The following is a 16,198-nucleotide window of genomic DNA, read 5'->3' as shown; positions in this document are numbered from 1 at the left end:
TACTTTGAAACTTAAATTGCTGGTCTCCTTGTGTGGGAGAAGAGGGAAGGAATTAAATACTTGCATTATGAGGAAGTAACATAAGTAATTATCTGGATACTGCTTTTCACATTAAGCCATACTTATTTTCTGTTTTTTCAGTTTCCATAGCAAGGCGTGTACAAGACCCATTAGCTGAGCTGGTGAAAATTGAGCCGAAGCACATTGGAGTCGGAATGTACCAGGTAAAGCAGTGTGGGTCATTTACTTTATGAAACCCATCAATAGTATGCAAACTTGGCATCGTAATTAGGTGTCAGTGGAAATAGATTCCTACTTCCAAAGGTTTTACAGTTTATGGGAAGGTAGTTAGGAGTTATGTTATTAGGGAAGGAGGGAATTTTTTTTCTGGTGTTTATGGTTTGGATCAAGATTTAGAATTGACTGTAGTCCGATTTAAAGATTATTAAAACATTAGCTCCAACTAGTAACTTAATCCAGAGAGTCTCTCCTTTTACCATTATTATAAAACAGGAGAGGATATGAAGCAAGGTGACTATGTTGGCTCTTTGTGTAAACCAGTATGAAATATTGATCTTTATTGATCTTTGAGGAAGAAGCCTTTGGTACTTACTGTGCCTTCTTTCTTTTTTATGTCCCTATTTGATTATTATAATTAATTTTTGGCCATTACCCAGGATGAGCTAAAGCCTTTCAATTGTTACTGTGTAGCAGTCGTGGTAGTGGTGCTTCTTGTTTTTACTGTATTTTCAGTTCTTGAGGTCGTATGTGTTCATTGGGCAATCAAGGCCGACACTAAATCTTCGCAGAGTGAATCCATGGTAGCTTATCTTTAGAAACCTTGAGTTGAATTATTTTTCTCTTCAATGCAAGTCTTTTCTAAACCTGAAATCAATGTTATCTTCTGTGTAATTGCCATGGGAGCTGAATGATACGTTCTATACTTTTCTCTAAGGAAATGTATTAGAGCACGGAATCTGTGACCACTAGAAATGGAAGAGATTTTAGAAATTATTTGACAGAAAAGGAAGCTGTGCCCTGCAGTAGTTAGGATTTTTACTCAGAATCACACATTGGCAAAGCCTGAACTAATATACTAGACTTAACTGGGAGTTTTCCCATTTTATTGACTGGGCCAGCTAGGTGCCCTCTGGGAGTATTCCCATTTTTCTTTTCTTTTCTTTTCTTTCTTTCAACATTTTTTTAAGTTTATTTACTTATTTTGAGAGAGACAGAGATAGCATAAGTGGGGGAGGGGCAGAGAGAGCGAGAGAGAGCGAGAGAGAGAGAGAAAGAGAGGAAGACAGAGAATCCCAAGTAGGCTCTGCACTGTTAGCTTGGAGCCCTATATGGGGCTTGAACTCACAAAACCGTGAGATCATGACTTGAGCTGAAACCGAGAGTCAGATGCTTAACCGACTGAGCCACCCAGGTGCCCCCCATTTTTCTTAACGTTTGTTTATTATGAGAGAGAGAGAAAGAGCGAGTAAGCTGGAGCAAGCAGGGGAGGGGCAGAGAAAGGGGGAGAGAGAGAATTCCAAGCAGGCTCTCTGCTGACAGTAGAACTTGATCCAAGGAACTGTGAGATCATGACCTGAGTTGAAATCAAGAGTTGGAGGCTTAACCGACTGAGCCACCCAGGTGCCTCAGAGTATTCCCATTTTATAGCAAGTTAGACTAAGAAGCACCTAGACCTTTGACTTGTTCATTTGGGAAGGATTGTTGCTGAAAGGACAGACCTAGCTTTAGATAGATAGAAATGCCTAATGTCTAAAGAGTACAACTAAGCAATTTTATTATATAGGCATTGTAGTTAAGAGGAATTGTGGCTATATTAGTTCAAGATGAAGTTGTGGAATGCCTCAGCAAGGTAGTAGAACAAAGAACAGTCAAGCTTATAGAACCCAGGCAGGCTAATAAGCTATTGGCATCAAAAAAGTCTTTAATAAATAGCAGAGACCTAGCCTCCAGATTCTTCAGATATATAGCATTTAACATGAAAGAGTTTGGAATTCATTCCAATAGCAGTGAGAAGTAATGGTAGAGCTTTATGCAAGGGAATGATATGATCAGATTTGTATTTTTAAACATTGGCTCTGGCTAATCTGGGGAGAATGCCTTAGAAGGGAAGAGGAGAAGCAGTTAAGACCAGTTCAGAGACTTATATAGCTCAGGTGAGAGATGATGTGGCTTGGACAAAGTTAATAGCAGTAGACATGGAAAGAAGTTAAATCTCTTGCAGGGACTACTTGGTAATAATTGGAGGAAAGGGAATTGTCCAGAATTTGCTCCAAGGGTCCTGGTTTGTGAATGACACCTGACTAGAACAGATTTGGTGGGGGTAAGATGAGTAATTCAATTTTGGATGCGTTAAGTTTGAGATGCCTGTAAGAAATTCAAGAGATGGCAAATAGAAGTTGTATATACAAGTCTGAGATTTAGAGGAATGGTCATGTTAACATTGGAATACATGCTTCTCAGCAAATAATGACACTGAGAAAGTGATCAAGATGGTAAACTGTCATATCTTATGATATCCTTTAACTACACGACCACTACCACTGTCATATCCACAGTTCGACCTTCCATAAGATGACAGAGAAGGTGAACATGTTTATTGGTATCCATATAAACATGTATTTACATGAATAAATTGATAGCATGGGAAAAGAAGAAAGGGTTGGTGGATGGGAATTTCAGGAATTCCTGAAAGCTCTTAAGCATGAGGAAGCAAATCCATGGACAAATAAAACCTGATGGAGCGATAGCTCAAAATATACAGATCAATAGTGTTCTCAAACCAGTCATGTTCAAGTAGTGGGGAGGAGGCCTGTAGTATTAGATAAGGAAATGCATACAGAGTGACCAGTCCCATACTGACGCCCTTCCTCCATATACCACGAATCCAAGCGGAAGCACTGGGTATAACCCAGAGGCCACAGAGAGGCTGGGAGATCCCTCAGGTAGCCTCTGATTGTCAGGAAGCTCAAGGAGCCTCATGCTGGGAAGACAAACTCCTGACATATGCCTGACACCAGGCATCATATCTCACATTCCCTACGTTATCACCAGATGCTAGATAACCCAGGTAGGCTAATAAGCTACTGGCATCAAAGAAAGAGAGAAAGAGTTAGAGCAAGCAGGGGAGGGACAGAGAAAGGGGTGGGAGAGAGAATCCCAAGCAGGCTCTGCGTTAACGGTGGGGCTTGATCTCGCGGTTCGTGAGATGGTAAACAAAAACAGCACACACAGACAAATGGAGACTCTGAAATGACTTTGCTACTAAGAATCACTAAACATTTGAGGGAAACCTATCTTAGCAAAAAGAAGCACCAAATGTAATAAGCAAAAAATAACAAACCATGAATAGGCAATAGACTTTGAAATAACTAAAATTAATATTCAGAGAGGTAAGAGAGGTTATTGTATGTATAAAACAAACCTAGGATAGAATGAATTAAACCAATCTTAGCATTAAGAAATACGCTTGTCGGGGCGCCTGGGTGGCGCAGTCGGTTAAGCATCCGACTTCAGCCAGGTCACGATCTCGCGGTCTGTGAGTTCGAGCCCCGCGTCAGGCTCTGGGCTGATAGCTCAGAGCCTGGAGCCTGTTTCCGATTCTGTGTCTCCTCTCTCTCTGCCCCTCCCCCGTTCATGCTCTGTCTCTCTCTGTCCCAAAAATAAAATAAAAAATGTTAAAAAGAAAAAAGAAATACGCTTGTCAAGATACAAAAAAAAAAAAACAACACAAATGGAATAAAGTGGACACAGCTAGAAAGAAATTAATGAATTGAAAGATCGAGCTAAGAGATTCTTCAGAATGCAGTCTTAAACTGAGAAAGATGGACAGTATGAACAAAAAGTCATATATAGAGGCCATTTTATTTTTATTTTTTCTATTTTTGTTTTGTTTTGAGGCCATTTTAAAGCTTCAACATTCATCTTCCAGAAAATTCAAATAAAGACAATGGAAGAGAGTTAAACTCACAGAAATGATAGGAGGAAATTTCTCCAGACTGATGACAGACAAGTCTTTAAAAAGCCCAGTGAGTACTGAATAAAAGAATAACTGAAGACCTACACTCAGACACCTTCATATGAAATTACAGAATGCTAGTGATAAAGGAGGAACTGACTAAAAGCTTCCAGAGAGCACACAATTCACTTCCAAAGAGAAGAAGCAGTCCTATTACAGGGAAAAACAAGTCATACAAGATAAAATGCAGTAGTTTTGAAGTTGTGGGAAAAATTTTATTTGAGCCCATAATTCTATATTCAGACAAATCAGCAATTCAGTGGGAGCAGAAAATAAAAACATTTTTGGACCTACAGTGATTTACCTTTTTGGATTGTTACAGATCTTCTTTGAAAGAATTATTTATGGAAGTACTCCTGAGCCCGAAAAGGGGGGAGTAGGGACCAAAGAAGGGAAAGGCATGTCATGAAGACACAGTATTGAGGTAAAGAAACAGTGGAGAGCTTTACAGTACACACATGTGCAGTAAAATGTTGAGCCTCATAGTTTCTGATCTATGATGTTCATCTTTAAATATGTCAGCTTAAAATGGGAGGCAGAAGAAAAAGAAGTGAAGTATTAGGATTCTTTCTCAGGAAGACGATTAAGATATAGATTAGCTCTACACTTGTTTAGAGAAGCATAATCTGAAATGTATGAAGAATAACCGCAAATAGGACATTTAATGTAAATCATGAGACTAAAAAATTAGAAGTTAATCATTCCAACCGAAGGCGGAGAAAACAAGGAAGTATAGTAAATAAATAAAGTATGTGATGACAGGAATAAGTATAGGTAATAGGTAAAGGTGAATGGGTTGAATTCCCCTTGTAGTAGAATCCCAGACTTTTAAAAATAAAACACAGCTCTTAGCTGTATGTCTGTGTGAGATAGTTCTAAAGAAAAAAGTAACCTTGAAATTAGAAATGTGGAGAAAAATATTCCACACAAATGAAAAAGCAAGTCATAGTTCTGCTAGTATCAGATGAAATAGAATTTAAGGGAAAATGCATTAACGAGGTCAAAAAGGGATATTTCATATTAATAACAGATACAGTTTCCCAAAAAGATGTAATTGCCCTGAACATTCTATGTTACCTAACAACATAGCTTCAAAACATATGCAGTATTAAAAACTTCTAGAGTTAGAGTAAGAGACAAATATACTTTTTTGGTAAGTCTTAATAGACTACAGTATATTAACACATAAAATTTTAAAAGCAGCTTTATTAAGATATGATCACATACCATACATACATACATAAGTTCACCTATTTAAAATGTACAAGTCAGTGAATTTCTATATATTCAATGGGTTATGAAACTATTATTGCTATCTAATTTTTGAGCATTTTCATCACCCTAAAAGGAAGCCTGGTGACCGTTAGCAATGACTCTCCACTGCCCCCTCCTTCCCTGCCCCAGGCAATTACTAATCTGTTTTGTTTTTATAGATATGTCTGTTTTGGATATTTCATACAAATAGAATCATACAGTATGTGGCTTTTGGTGACTGGCTTCTTTCATTTAGCATAATATTTTCAAGTTCATCCATGCTGTGGCACAAGTCATTACTTCATTTTTTTCTTTTTTGTTTTAAGTTTATTTATTTATTTTGGAAAAGAGAAAGAGCAAGCACAAGCATGGGAGGGGCAGAGAGGGGAGGGGGAGAGAGAATCTCAAGCAGGCTTTGCACTCTCAGTGCAGAGCCAGATGCAGGGCTTAAACTCCTAAACTGTGAGATCATGACCTGAACCGAAATCCAGAGTCGGATGCTTAACTGGCTGAGCCACCCAGGTGCCCCACTTCATTCTTTTTTATGGGCAAATGGTATTCCATTGTATGTGTATAGTACCACATTTTGTCTATTAATTCATCATGTGATAGAAATTTGGGATATTTCCATTTTTTGGCTATTATGAGTAATGCTATTATGAACATTCTGTACAAATTTTTATGATGTGTATTTTCATTTCTTTTAGATACATACCTAGGAGTATGTCTGCTAGGTCATTTAACACATAAATTTAAAGCTAGATAATGAACTAGGGAAATTATTTGCCACAAATATATATGTACATATGATAACTACATATTTTATTATTAAGGTTTTGTTCTTGTTGATTTGCATACAATTGTATATTATTTTACATAAAACCTTTACATAAAATATGTAAAGAACATTTAGACACCATTCATCATAGATGAAATAAAAATTTCTCTTTAACAGGGCACCTGGGTGGCTCAGTCTGTTAAGCGACCAACTCTTGGTTACCACTCAGGTCATAATCTCATGGTCTTGGGATCTAGCCTCACATTAGGCTCTGTGCTGATACCGTGGAGGCTGCTTGTGATTCTCTCTTTCCCTCTCTCTCTGCCCTTCCCTTGGTCACTCACTCTCTCTCAAAATAAATAAATAAACTTAAAAAAATGTTTCTCTTAATCAAAGAAGCCCAAATTAAACAAGAGGATATCATTTCAATCTGACAATTGAGTAAAGTTGTAATAAAATGATAAACATCTGTGCAGGTGAGAAGGCTACAGTGAAATGATCATTCACATACACTGCTGGTGGAAGTATAAATTGTTATTTCTAGCAAGTAATACCTATCAAGACGCACTTTTAAAGAATGCATCCCATTGACCTGGTAGTTCCCCTTTTAGGGATCTCTTCCAAGGCCATGTTAAGAACTGCTGATAAGGGTGCCTGGGTGGTTTAGTGGGTTCCAACTCTTGATTTCAGCTCAGGTCAAGATTTTTTGGTTCCTGATATTGAGCCTCATGTCAGGCTCTGCACATACATCATGGAGCCTGCTTGGGATTCTCTTACTCCCTCTCTCTGCCTCTCCCCTTCTGGTTAGCGTGTGCATGCACGCTCTCAAAAATAAATAAACATTAAAAAAAAAAAAGAACTGCAGAGGCTCCTGGGTGGCTCAGTCAGTTAAGCATCTGACCTTTGACTTCAGCTCAGGTTATGATCTCACAGTTCGTGAGTTTGAGCCCCACATTGGGCTCTGTGCTGGCATCGTAGAGCCTGCTTGGGATTCTCTCCCTCTCTCTCTGCCCTTCCCCTGCTTGTGCTCTCTCTCTCTCAAAATAAATAAATAAACATTAAAAAAACTTGCTGATAATATTTATACACGTTTGCTATTATAGCAAAATTATTGGAAGCAACTACAATAGAATAATATATCCACCAATTGAAATATTGTACAACCGTTAATACAGGCTTTCAAGGAGGATTTAATGACATGAGAAGTTGTTCTTGACATAATATTTTAAAATTGCAATAAAATTGATACAGAATAAAGCCAATTTCTGTTTGGAATACATAGATATGCATTTACACTGAAGAAAAAAAAACTGGTTGGTGACTGATATTTATATTTTTGTTGGTGTGATTAGGAGGTTTTATTTTCTGTTTTACTTTCATTCAGACTTTCTATACGGAATATGTATTAGGAAGAAATTGTTGTAAAATATATATCCATATCCATATCCCAACCAATGGTCCACTTAATTTTTAAGCCTTGACACAATAGACTTCCAATATAACCAGAGTGGGACTGAATTTCTTTTCAGTTGGGACCTCTAGATGCTTTGAGTATAAATTTAATACTTGAATTTATTCTGATTTAAAATATAAGTAGCTAGACAAACATTGTTGATTTTAAAAATGAAAGCTATTCAAAGAAAGAATGTTAAATACTTAGATGAAATAATAGAAGCTATATTATTATTTCAATAGAAACTAAAATGCTTTTGGTTTAATAACAGCTAAAAATGTTAAAGGCAGCATTCCAATCCTTGTCTTAGAAAATAGGGAGACCTGATTTTAAAAACACATGCCTGTCATAATTTCTGGAGAGAGAGGCCGCCAGTGTGGTTGAATGACAACATATCCCTAACTGACCCCTAAAGACTTTGCTGGAAAGTGGCTTGGTGTTACTCCCAAGCAAACACTCTAGGGTGAGAGCAGGATGATGCAGGGTTGGCTCTGTTGAGTTCTGTGGGACATAGAGAGTGTGGTTTAGCTTGGCCTTTTCATATCCTGAGAGCACAGCTTAAGTAAGTTGGATTTACTTGTTCTTTATTTCTTCTCTGGACCGTGTTTTAGATACTTTTTTGCTCATTAACACCTCAATTTGTTAATGAACATGTACAGTAAAGTAGGAAAGACAAAACAGCCCTCTTCCTCCTTTCGTGCCTCTCTGTTAGATCATTTGATGATTTTAGAGAATGAAGTGGTGTTCCAAAATGAGTTTTTGGAACCCTTAGTGGATTTTCTATATCCAGGCCATTTTTATTCCTTAATATTATGGATAATGGAGAAGTCACTGTGAAAGGAAAATCATCTTCCCAGCTGAAATTTTTCATGGTAGAACTTCAAAGGTGGGAATTTGTATTTTATTTCCCTACTGCCCCACTGTGGGATCAGTTCTAGGTAAAAACAAAAAAGCAACTCTTCAGTAGTGATATTACTCTGTTAAAACTGTTTTATTTTTTTTTAATTTTTTTTATTTTTTAAATTTTTTTTTCAACGTTTTTTATTTATTTTTGGGACAGAGAGAGACAGAGCATGAACGGGGGAGGGGCAGAGAGAGAGGGAGACACAGAATCGGAAACAGGCTCCAGGCTCTGAGCCATCAGCCCAGAGCCTGATGCGGGGCTCGAACTCACAGACCTCGAGATCGTGACCTGGCTGAAGTCGGACGCTTAACCGACTGCGCCACCCAGGCGCCCCTGTTAAAACTGTTTTATAGGTAACATGGATTATGAAATGTTTTAGTTTAGATCTGTAAAAGGTAATAATATTATGCCTGCAAAATACCTGTAAAAGGTAATATCATATTGTTTGCCCAAATCCTTTTAAACATATTAATCCCTTAATTATTTGTTATTGTAGAGTGGGATATAGGAAAGAGTAGAGTGGATGTTCACTTAGATGACTTTTACCTGGATTTTCGCTCCCTACACTAAAGCAGTATTTTGAAATAGATAAAGTAAGAAGTAAAACATGGAGGAAATTTGTGCTAAAAATCAAGCATCACTTACGTAGATGAGTTCCTTGCCAAAATGTTTTTACAATCTTGTCCCTTAACTGTAAGTCCCAGCTAATGGCCTGTTATCTAAATCTGTTTTATCTGGTATTGTAAATGAAAGTCAAACTTAGCCTTGCACTTTAGATATTTCATTCATTTGTGACCATAACTGAACTATTTGTGTAACTGAACAAAAACAAGTAATTGACTTTGGGAGTATGAATAAACTCATGTATTACAATTTGGTAATTATTCCTTAAACTTAGTTTTAAAATGTCTTTTTTTGGGTATTTTTTTCACTTCAGGATGAATTATGCATCTTTTCATTGAAGTATTAGCTTCAGTTTTCTCAGATTCTTAGAAATTCCCGACAATGTAATAAGTCTTGTATATGTACACACACCCTAGTATAACACCATACTTATCTTTAAATGAAATGTGAAATGTTAGTATGATTTGAAGAAACTGTTATCAATAATGCCTTAAATTATTAACAATGAAATATCTAATTTCCTTTATCTTTTGTTTGCTTACTCTTTGTATATCATTGACCTTGGACAATGAAACGAGATCAATTTCAGTTTCTACTCAAGTTCACCTTTTAGTTTTCATACATCAGCACAAGGTGGTAGGATTTCTAAAACATTAAGCTGTTTTCACGGTGTTTAAAACTAGTAATTGTTTAGGATGATTGAAAAAAATTACACATGACATTAAAAGTACTACAGTAAAGGAAAAGATTAATACATTTTACTGCATTGGAATCTAAAACATCTCTGGATCATAACACAGTATATAGAAAATCCACAGACAGGGAGAACGTTATTTGCAACACATATAATCTGTAAAGGACCCAGAATACATATAAAGATCTTCAAATCAAGAGGAAAAAAGACAACAGTTCATCAGAAAAATAGGCAAGGCATATGAACAGGCAGTTGACAAAAGCAGACACACACACAGACACACACGCGCACAGACACAAATATTTTTTAAATGATCACTTTCACTAGTAATTGGGAAAATGCAAACTAAAGCCAGTATAGGAAACCTGTCAGGTTGTCGAAACTTAGTCTGACAGTTTGGATGTTAGCAACTATGTGGAGTATTGGGAATTTTGTATATAACTTGTAGGAGTATAAACTGGTACAACCTCTTTGGAGAGCAATTGGATATTAATAAAGCTGGTGATGGGGATTCTTTTCAGGTCAACAATTCTGTTGCTAGATATACATAGCCTTGAGAATTTTCTGAAATTTGCACAGGAAGACATGTATAAGAAATTCAATGAAATACTATTTATAGCAGTGAAAATTTGGAAACAGTATGTCCAACAACTGGATAACAGGAAAATAAACTAGACTATACTGAGACAGTGGAATATTATACAGGAGTGGAGATGACCCAATTAGAGCTATTGGTATTAATATGGATAAACTTCATAAGTATGTACATTACTATAGGATTGGTATAAAAATTTTAAATATGAAAAGTAATACTGCATACTATTTGTGAATACCAGTATCTATAGTAAGAATATAGAAATAAGCACTGGAATTTACAATTGTGATTACCTTGGATGGGCATGGAATGGGAATTGCAGTTGGTTCCAGTTGGTTTTAATTTCTTCCTTACATTTGTGTATGTGTGTGTGTGTGACAATGAAGTTTTAAAGAGTCAGGAAAAAACAGCTACTTTCAATTTTCAGTGAAAATGAGAAAAAAACCCACATTTGTTATTAAGTTGAATTTCTCTTGATAATATTCCTTGAAATTTTCATCTTTAAGTCCCTAATTTTGCACCAAATACTTTTTTTTAATTTTTTTATTTTTTAAATATGAAATTTATTGTCAAATTGGTTTCCATACAACACCCAATGCTCATTCCAACAAGTGCCCTCCTCAGTGCCCATCACCCACCCCCCATCAACCCTCAGTTTATTCTCCGTTTTTAAGAGTTTTTTATGGTTTGGCTCCCTCCCTGTTTTTTGTTTTTTGTTTTTTGTTTTTTGTTTTTCCCTTCCCCTCCCCATGGTCTTCTGTTAAGTTTCTCAGGATCCATATAAGAGTGAAAACATATGCAATCTGTCTTTCTGTGTATGACTTATTTCACTTAGCATAACACTCTCCAGTTCCATCCACGTTGCTACAGAAGGCCATATTTCATTCTTTCTCATTGCCAAGTAGTATTCCATTGTGTATATAAACCACAACTTCTTTATCCATTCATCAGTTGATGGACATTTAGGCTCTTTCCATAACTTGGCTATTGTTGAAAGTGCTGCTATAAACATTGGGGTACAAGTGCCCCTATGCATCAGCACTCCTGTATCCCTTGGGTAAATTCCTAGCAGTGCTATTGCTGGGTCATAGGGTAGATCTATTTTTAATTTTTTGAGGAACCTCCACACTGTTTTCCAGAGCGGCTGCACCAGTTTGCATTCCCACCAACAGTGCAAGAAGGTTCCCATTTCCCCACATCCTCGCCAGCATCTATAGTCTCCTGATTTCTTCATTTTAGCCACTCTGACTGGCGTGAGGTGGTATCTGAGTGTGGTTTTGATTTGTATTTCCCTGATGAGGAGTGACGTTGAGCATCTTTTTATGTGCCTGTTGGCCGAGATACTTGCAAATGACATATCAGACAAAGGGCTAGTATCCAAAATCTATAAAGAACTCACCAAGTGCTCTTTAATGCAAAGTTCTAACACTATCTTTAAATTTTTTCTCATTTCACAAATTTGAATTTTTCTTCTGTAAATTTTAAGAATTAAATATTGTTTGTTGGTCCTATTATTTGAAATGGTCATTTCAGAGATAAAGCATAGGACAAAACTGTGGGTGATCATCTTTCTAGTGCTTATTTACAGGGCAGAGTTAGGTAGAATCAATGTTTAAGGAATTGTTAGTAAGTTATAATAATGGTGCCATAATATGACTAGCATTCATATGTACTAGTTTCTTTTCACTGCTAGCTACTCCCCCAACACACTCCTAAATTATCCAAATTAGGAACTTTAAGATCAAGCAGGGGAGCTTCTATTTTTGTTTTAATGTTTATTTATTTGAGAGAAAGAAAGAAAAGAGAATTTGAAGCAGGCTCTAGGCTGTCAGCACAGAGCCTGATGTGGGGCTCAAACTCATGAATTGTGAGATCTTGACCTGAGCTGAAGGCAAACGCTTAACCAACCGAGCCACCCAGGTGTCTCAAGCAGGGGAGCTTTTAAAAATAACTAGCCTGGGGCATCTGGGTGGCTCAGTCAGTTGAACATCCGACTTCAGCTCAGGTCATGATCTCGCGGTCTGTGGGTTCGAGCCCCGCATTGGGCTCTGTGCTGACAGCTCAGAGCCTGGAGCCTGCTTCTGATTCTGTCTCTCTCTCTCTCTCTCTCTCTCTCTCCCCCCCCCATCAAAAATAAATAAACATTTAAAAAAAAATAAAAATAACTAGCCTAGGCCACATCCTCATAGATTTTTGTTTAATTGGTCTGGGTGTTGGGCCCAGACATTAACAAACATTTTAAAGTTCTGCAGGTGATTCTAATGTAGACCAAGTTGAGAACTGTTGGTTCTTAGAGACCAGCAGCATCAATATCACCTGAGAACTTGTTAAAAGTGCATCTTCTTACACCTACTTCCCAGGTTTATAGAATTATAAATTCTGGTGGTGGGGCAATGTCAAGCTTGAAAGTGCATTAAAAAAACCTTTTGGAGTCTTGTTAAAATGCAGATTCTGGTTCAGTTGGTCTAGGGGTGGGGTATGAGATTCTGTGTTTCTAATAAACTCCCAGGTGATACCAATGCTGTTGGTCTGAGGATTACATCTTGAGTAGCAAGAGACCCTACTGAAAGCCGCTTGGGCCCCAGCCCAGGCCTGTTGAATCAGAATCTGATTTTAACAAGATTTCCAGGAATGCACATTACAGTGTATGTAATGAAAGAGGAAGATCAGGACACGCCAATATCTAAGGGATATGAGAATTTGGAGAAGCAGAAATCAACATGGTAAAACACTGCAAAGATAAAGGTAGGATAAAAATTGAAAATGTATCTTTCACATTTAATTAAAAAAAAATGTTGGTGGCCAAGAATTTCATTGGAGTAGTAGAAGCAAAAGTCAGATGAAATATTGAAAGCTGAATGGAAGATGAGCACGTAGAGACATGTGTATACAGATCTCTAACGAAGAGAGGTTTTTAAGGAGGTCGGGATTTGAATGTGCTTAACTGTTGATAGGAAGGAGGTAGAAGTAGAAAGGGAGAAGTTGAAGATGCTGGAGAGGCAGAAGCTGGAGGAGGCCTGAGGAGATGGCACCTATCACTTCCCTAAGGGAAGGGAATGGGCAAGAGTTCAGAAGAGAGAAGCCCCCACGGTGGCAGGTGGCTGGGAAGAGGTGGAAGAGAGCAGGACTGGGAGGGGTAGCTCCCCTACCTGGATAGTTTTATTTTTCTGTGAGCTAGGAGCCTACTGTTCAATACCCCTTCTTCCCCCCAGGAAAAAGAAAAAAAAAAAAAACAGCTGATTTTTTAATTTCTGGAATCATTGTATTATTTTGTTTACTGTCTGTCTCTTCTAATGGAGGACAAACCCTTATATGAGGACAGGGTATTTCCACCTTTATATCTACAGCTCCCAGGGCCTGGCACACAGTAGATACACAATAAGTATTTGCTGAGTGAATGGCGGAGTATCAGTACGGTTGCTCTTTCATTGTACTTTTCAACTCTGTTGTGAACACACCATAAAATTTTGTAGCCTCTCACTTAAAGTTTTTGTTGGGTAAAGGTGAAATGTGAGTTACTAGTATTTTTTCTAATGAGTCCTATTCAGGCAAAGTGAGAATTTCAGAGCAGAGAGCATTAGCATAGCCAAGTGGTTGCAGTGAGAATGACCAGAAAGTGAAGAAGGCCTGCTATGGCTGGAAGAACGGGAGTTCTCCACTTCAACACCTGTTGCTTCCTTCCTTTCTCGCTCTATAATGCATATTCTGTTCTCTGTGGAGATAATTCTCCCAGATATCAGGCGGAGCACTCACAGAGGAGTGTTCTTTGTGACAAAATCTGCCAGTCAGTCTATATCTTTATCATAGAAAAAGTTTTGTTGCAGTGGGATTCATTGAAATAGAGTCTTCAAAGTGAAATGATCTCCTAAAATGTAAGTTTATGAAACTTCTTAACAATTTTATCTGTGCTGCCACAGGGCCCTGAGGAAGTTTTGGTATACTGGTTAGGTCTGATATTGATTGTGTGCGGATGGGCAGTCTACAGACTAAAAATGGTGGAATAAGATTATTCCAAAAGTGTTTAATTCTGACATTCAAATAGATAATACGTTCTGTTTTGCTGAATACATAATTATGTGTGGATAACTGGCATACTAAAAGAGAATCTTGGATGTAATTCTTAGTGGAAGAAACTACTATCTGTATAATACAGTAATGTTCATATTAGAAAGGATTCTTGAAAGTCCAAATATAAGATTGTGTTAGGTAATTATAGCAATCAGGAAGAGATATAAAATGTATAAATATTGGGGGGGGCCACTTCTGAGAATTTAAAAACTATATTCTGAATACCTGATATCTAATATTTTTAAAGAATATTAATGAACTCATTATGTGTGTGTCTTGGGGTAGGTGTTGATCATGGTCTTTAAGAATATCACAGGTTAAAAAAAAGAATAGCACAGATGTAAATTTAATTACTTGTAAGATTATATTATATTTTAAATTCAAGGGGAAGGCATTGTGACAGAATGCCTTAAATGCATAGGAAAGAAATGAACCCTGCCGGCAAAGTGATAATAATGTGATGCAGAGACAAGAAAGATGGCCTCATTAAATTATGGCATGGATTCACTCACAGCACATTTCTCCTCGAGATCTCTCTTATATTGTGGATGGTTGTATAACAGTGGCTTTCTTTCTGGTGATCACGGAAAGGAATTCTAAGGGGAAAAGTCTGTATGGAGGAAAAATTATACTGATGAGAAGTTTTTGGGGGGAGGGGTTGCTCTCAAGACCTTCAAATATCATTACAGGTAAGAAAAGTTAATTTGCCTGCATTTGTATAGAATGAAGATTGTTTTCTTAGTTCCACAGAGAGAAATGTCATGTGTCATTTGTCTTGTTGAACAACCAACTTTAGAAGGGATCTTTGGTTTTGGGTAGGCTAGTTGGCTGCTTTCTCTGTGCACTGCTAACTCTGGTGATGTATTTTCTTTAATAATCCAGATCAGGCTCCCAAGCTGTTTATCGTATAGTATTATTAAAAAGATGTATTTCCCTTTCAAATGTATAATTGAAAGCGAGAATTTTTTCTGGACATATACACGGCTTTTGTTTCATTATTTATTTGGGATAAATGGGGCCAGACGGTATGAGTGCAGTTAGGTTTTGTTGGAGGGGGGCTTGCAAAGACTTTTTGAGGCATGATGTGCAAGTGAGTGTTTTCAAATCTCAGAGGTGTGATTATGTCATAACAGCCATAACCTCTGGGCTTGCTTTATTACGTTTATTAAAACAAATCTGTATGGGGGTGCTATGTATATTTTGGTGATGAAGGAAATGAGGTGGTTAATTTATTATGTGAACAGCACTTTCAGCTAACCACAGTGTGATTCACTGAGAGAACGGTGGAAAAGCCTCGCTCTGTAGAAATGACTGCTTTTTGATTTGTGGACCATAACTTTCAACGCCAGAGCATGAAGTTTATCTACAAAATGGTTCCCCCCTTCCCCCCCCCTTTTTCCTGTAATGTTTCTGTCCAATCTTAAACTTAATTTTTTTTTCCTTCATTTTATTTTGGGCATTTACTGAATATGAATGATCTAAATCAACTTAACTTGCCAGCAAGTTAAGGGGAAAAAATAAAAGAAGAGATCCATGTGTTAAGAGCATTAGGGAAGTTGGTAGCATCTTTATGGTTTCCAACCCATATATACCTCATAGGAGGACTTCATAAAGTAAATCAGTATTACAAACCTGCAGCCAATGAGGATAACTACCTGGTATCAGATGTGAATTAAGGGAAAGTGAGGAACCTATTGTCCTTCCCTTTTGTAGGATGTGTTTAGAAACGTGCTGTTTCGGAATACTATAGTGGAAAGGAAATCATTCTCATGCAGAGTAGTCTCTGACAAAT

General features: G+C 37.3%; 1 protein-coding gene across 6 annotated transcripts in view; it reads left to right on the top strand.

Moving 5' to 3' along the window:
• Positions 1–16,198, top strand: part of SRBD1 (S1 RNA binding domain 1) — a 199,460-nt gene that overhangs the window by 113,306 nt on the left and 69,956 nt on the right. For all 6 annotated transcript variants that reach the window (XM_042981316.1, XM_007097854.2, XM_042981314.1 and 3 more), the window contains exon 16: positions 142–224. In XM_042981316.1, coding sequence (XP_042837250.1) covers positions 142–224 — 83 coding nt within the window. The remainder of the gene's footprint in view (positions 1–141; positions 225–16,198) is intronic.

Source organism: Panthera tigris, chromosome A3 (genome assembly GCF_018350195.1).
Source record: "Panthera tigris isolate Pti1 chromosome A3, P.tigris_Pti1_mat1.1, whole genome shotgun sequence".
In the NCBI taxonomy this organism is placed as follows: Eukaryota; Metazoa; Chordata; class Mammalia; order Carnivora; family Felidae; genus Panthera; species Panthera tigris.
Note: the sequence above shows the minus strand (reverse complement) of the source record. Positions and strands in the feature narration are given on the sequence as shown.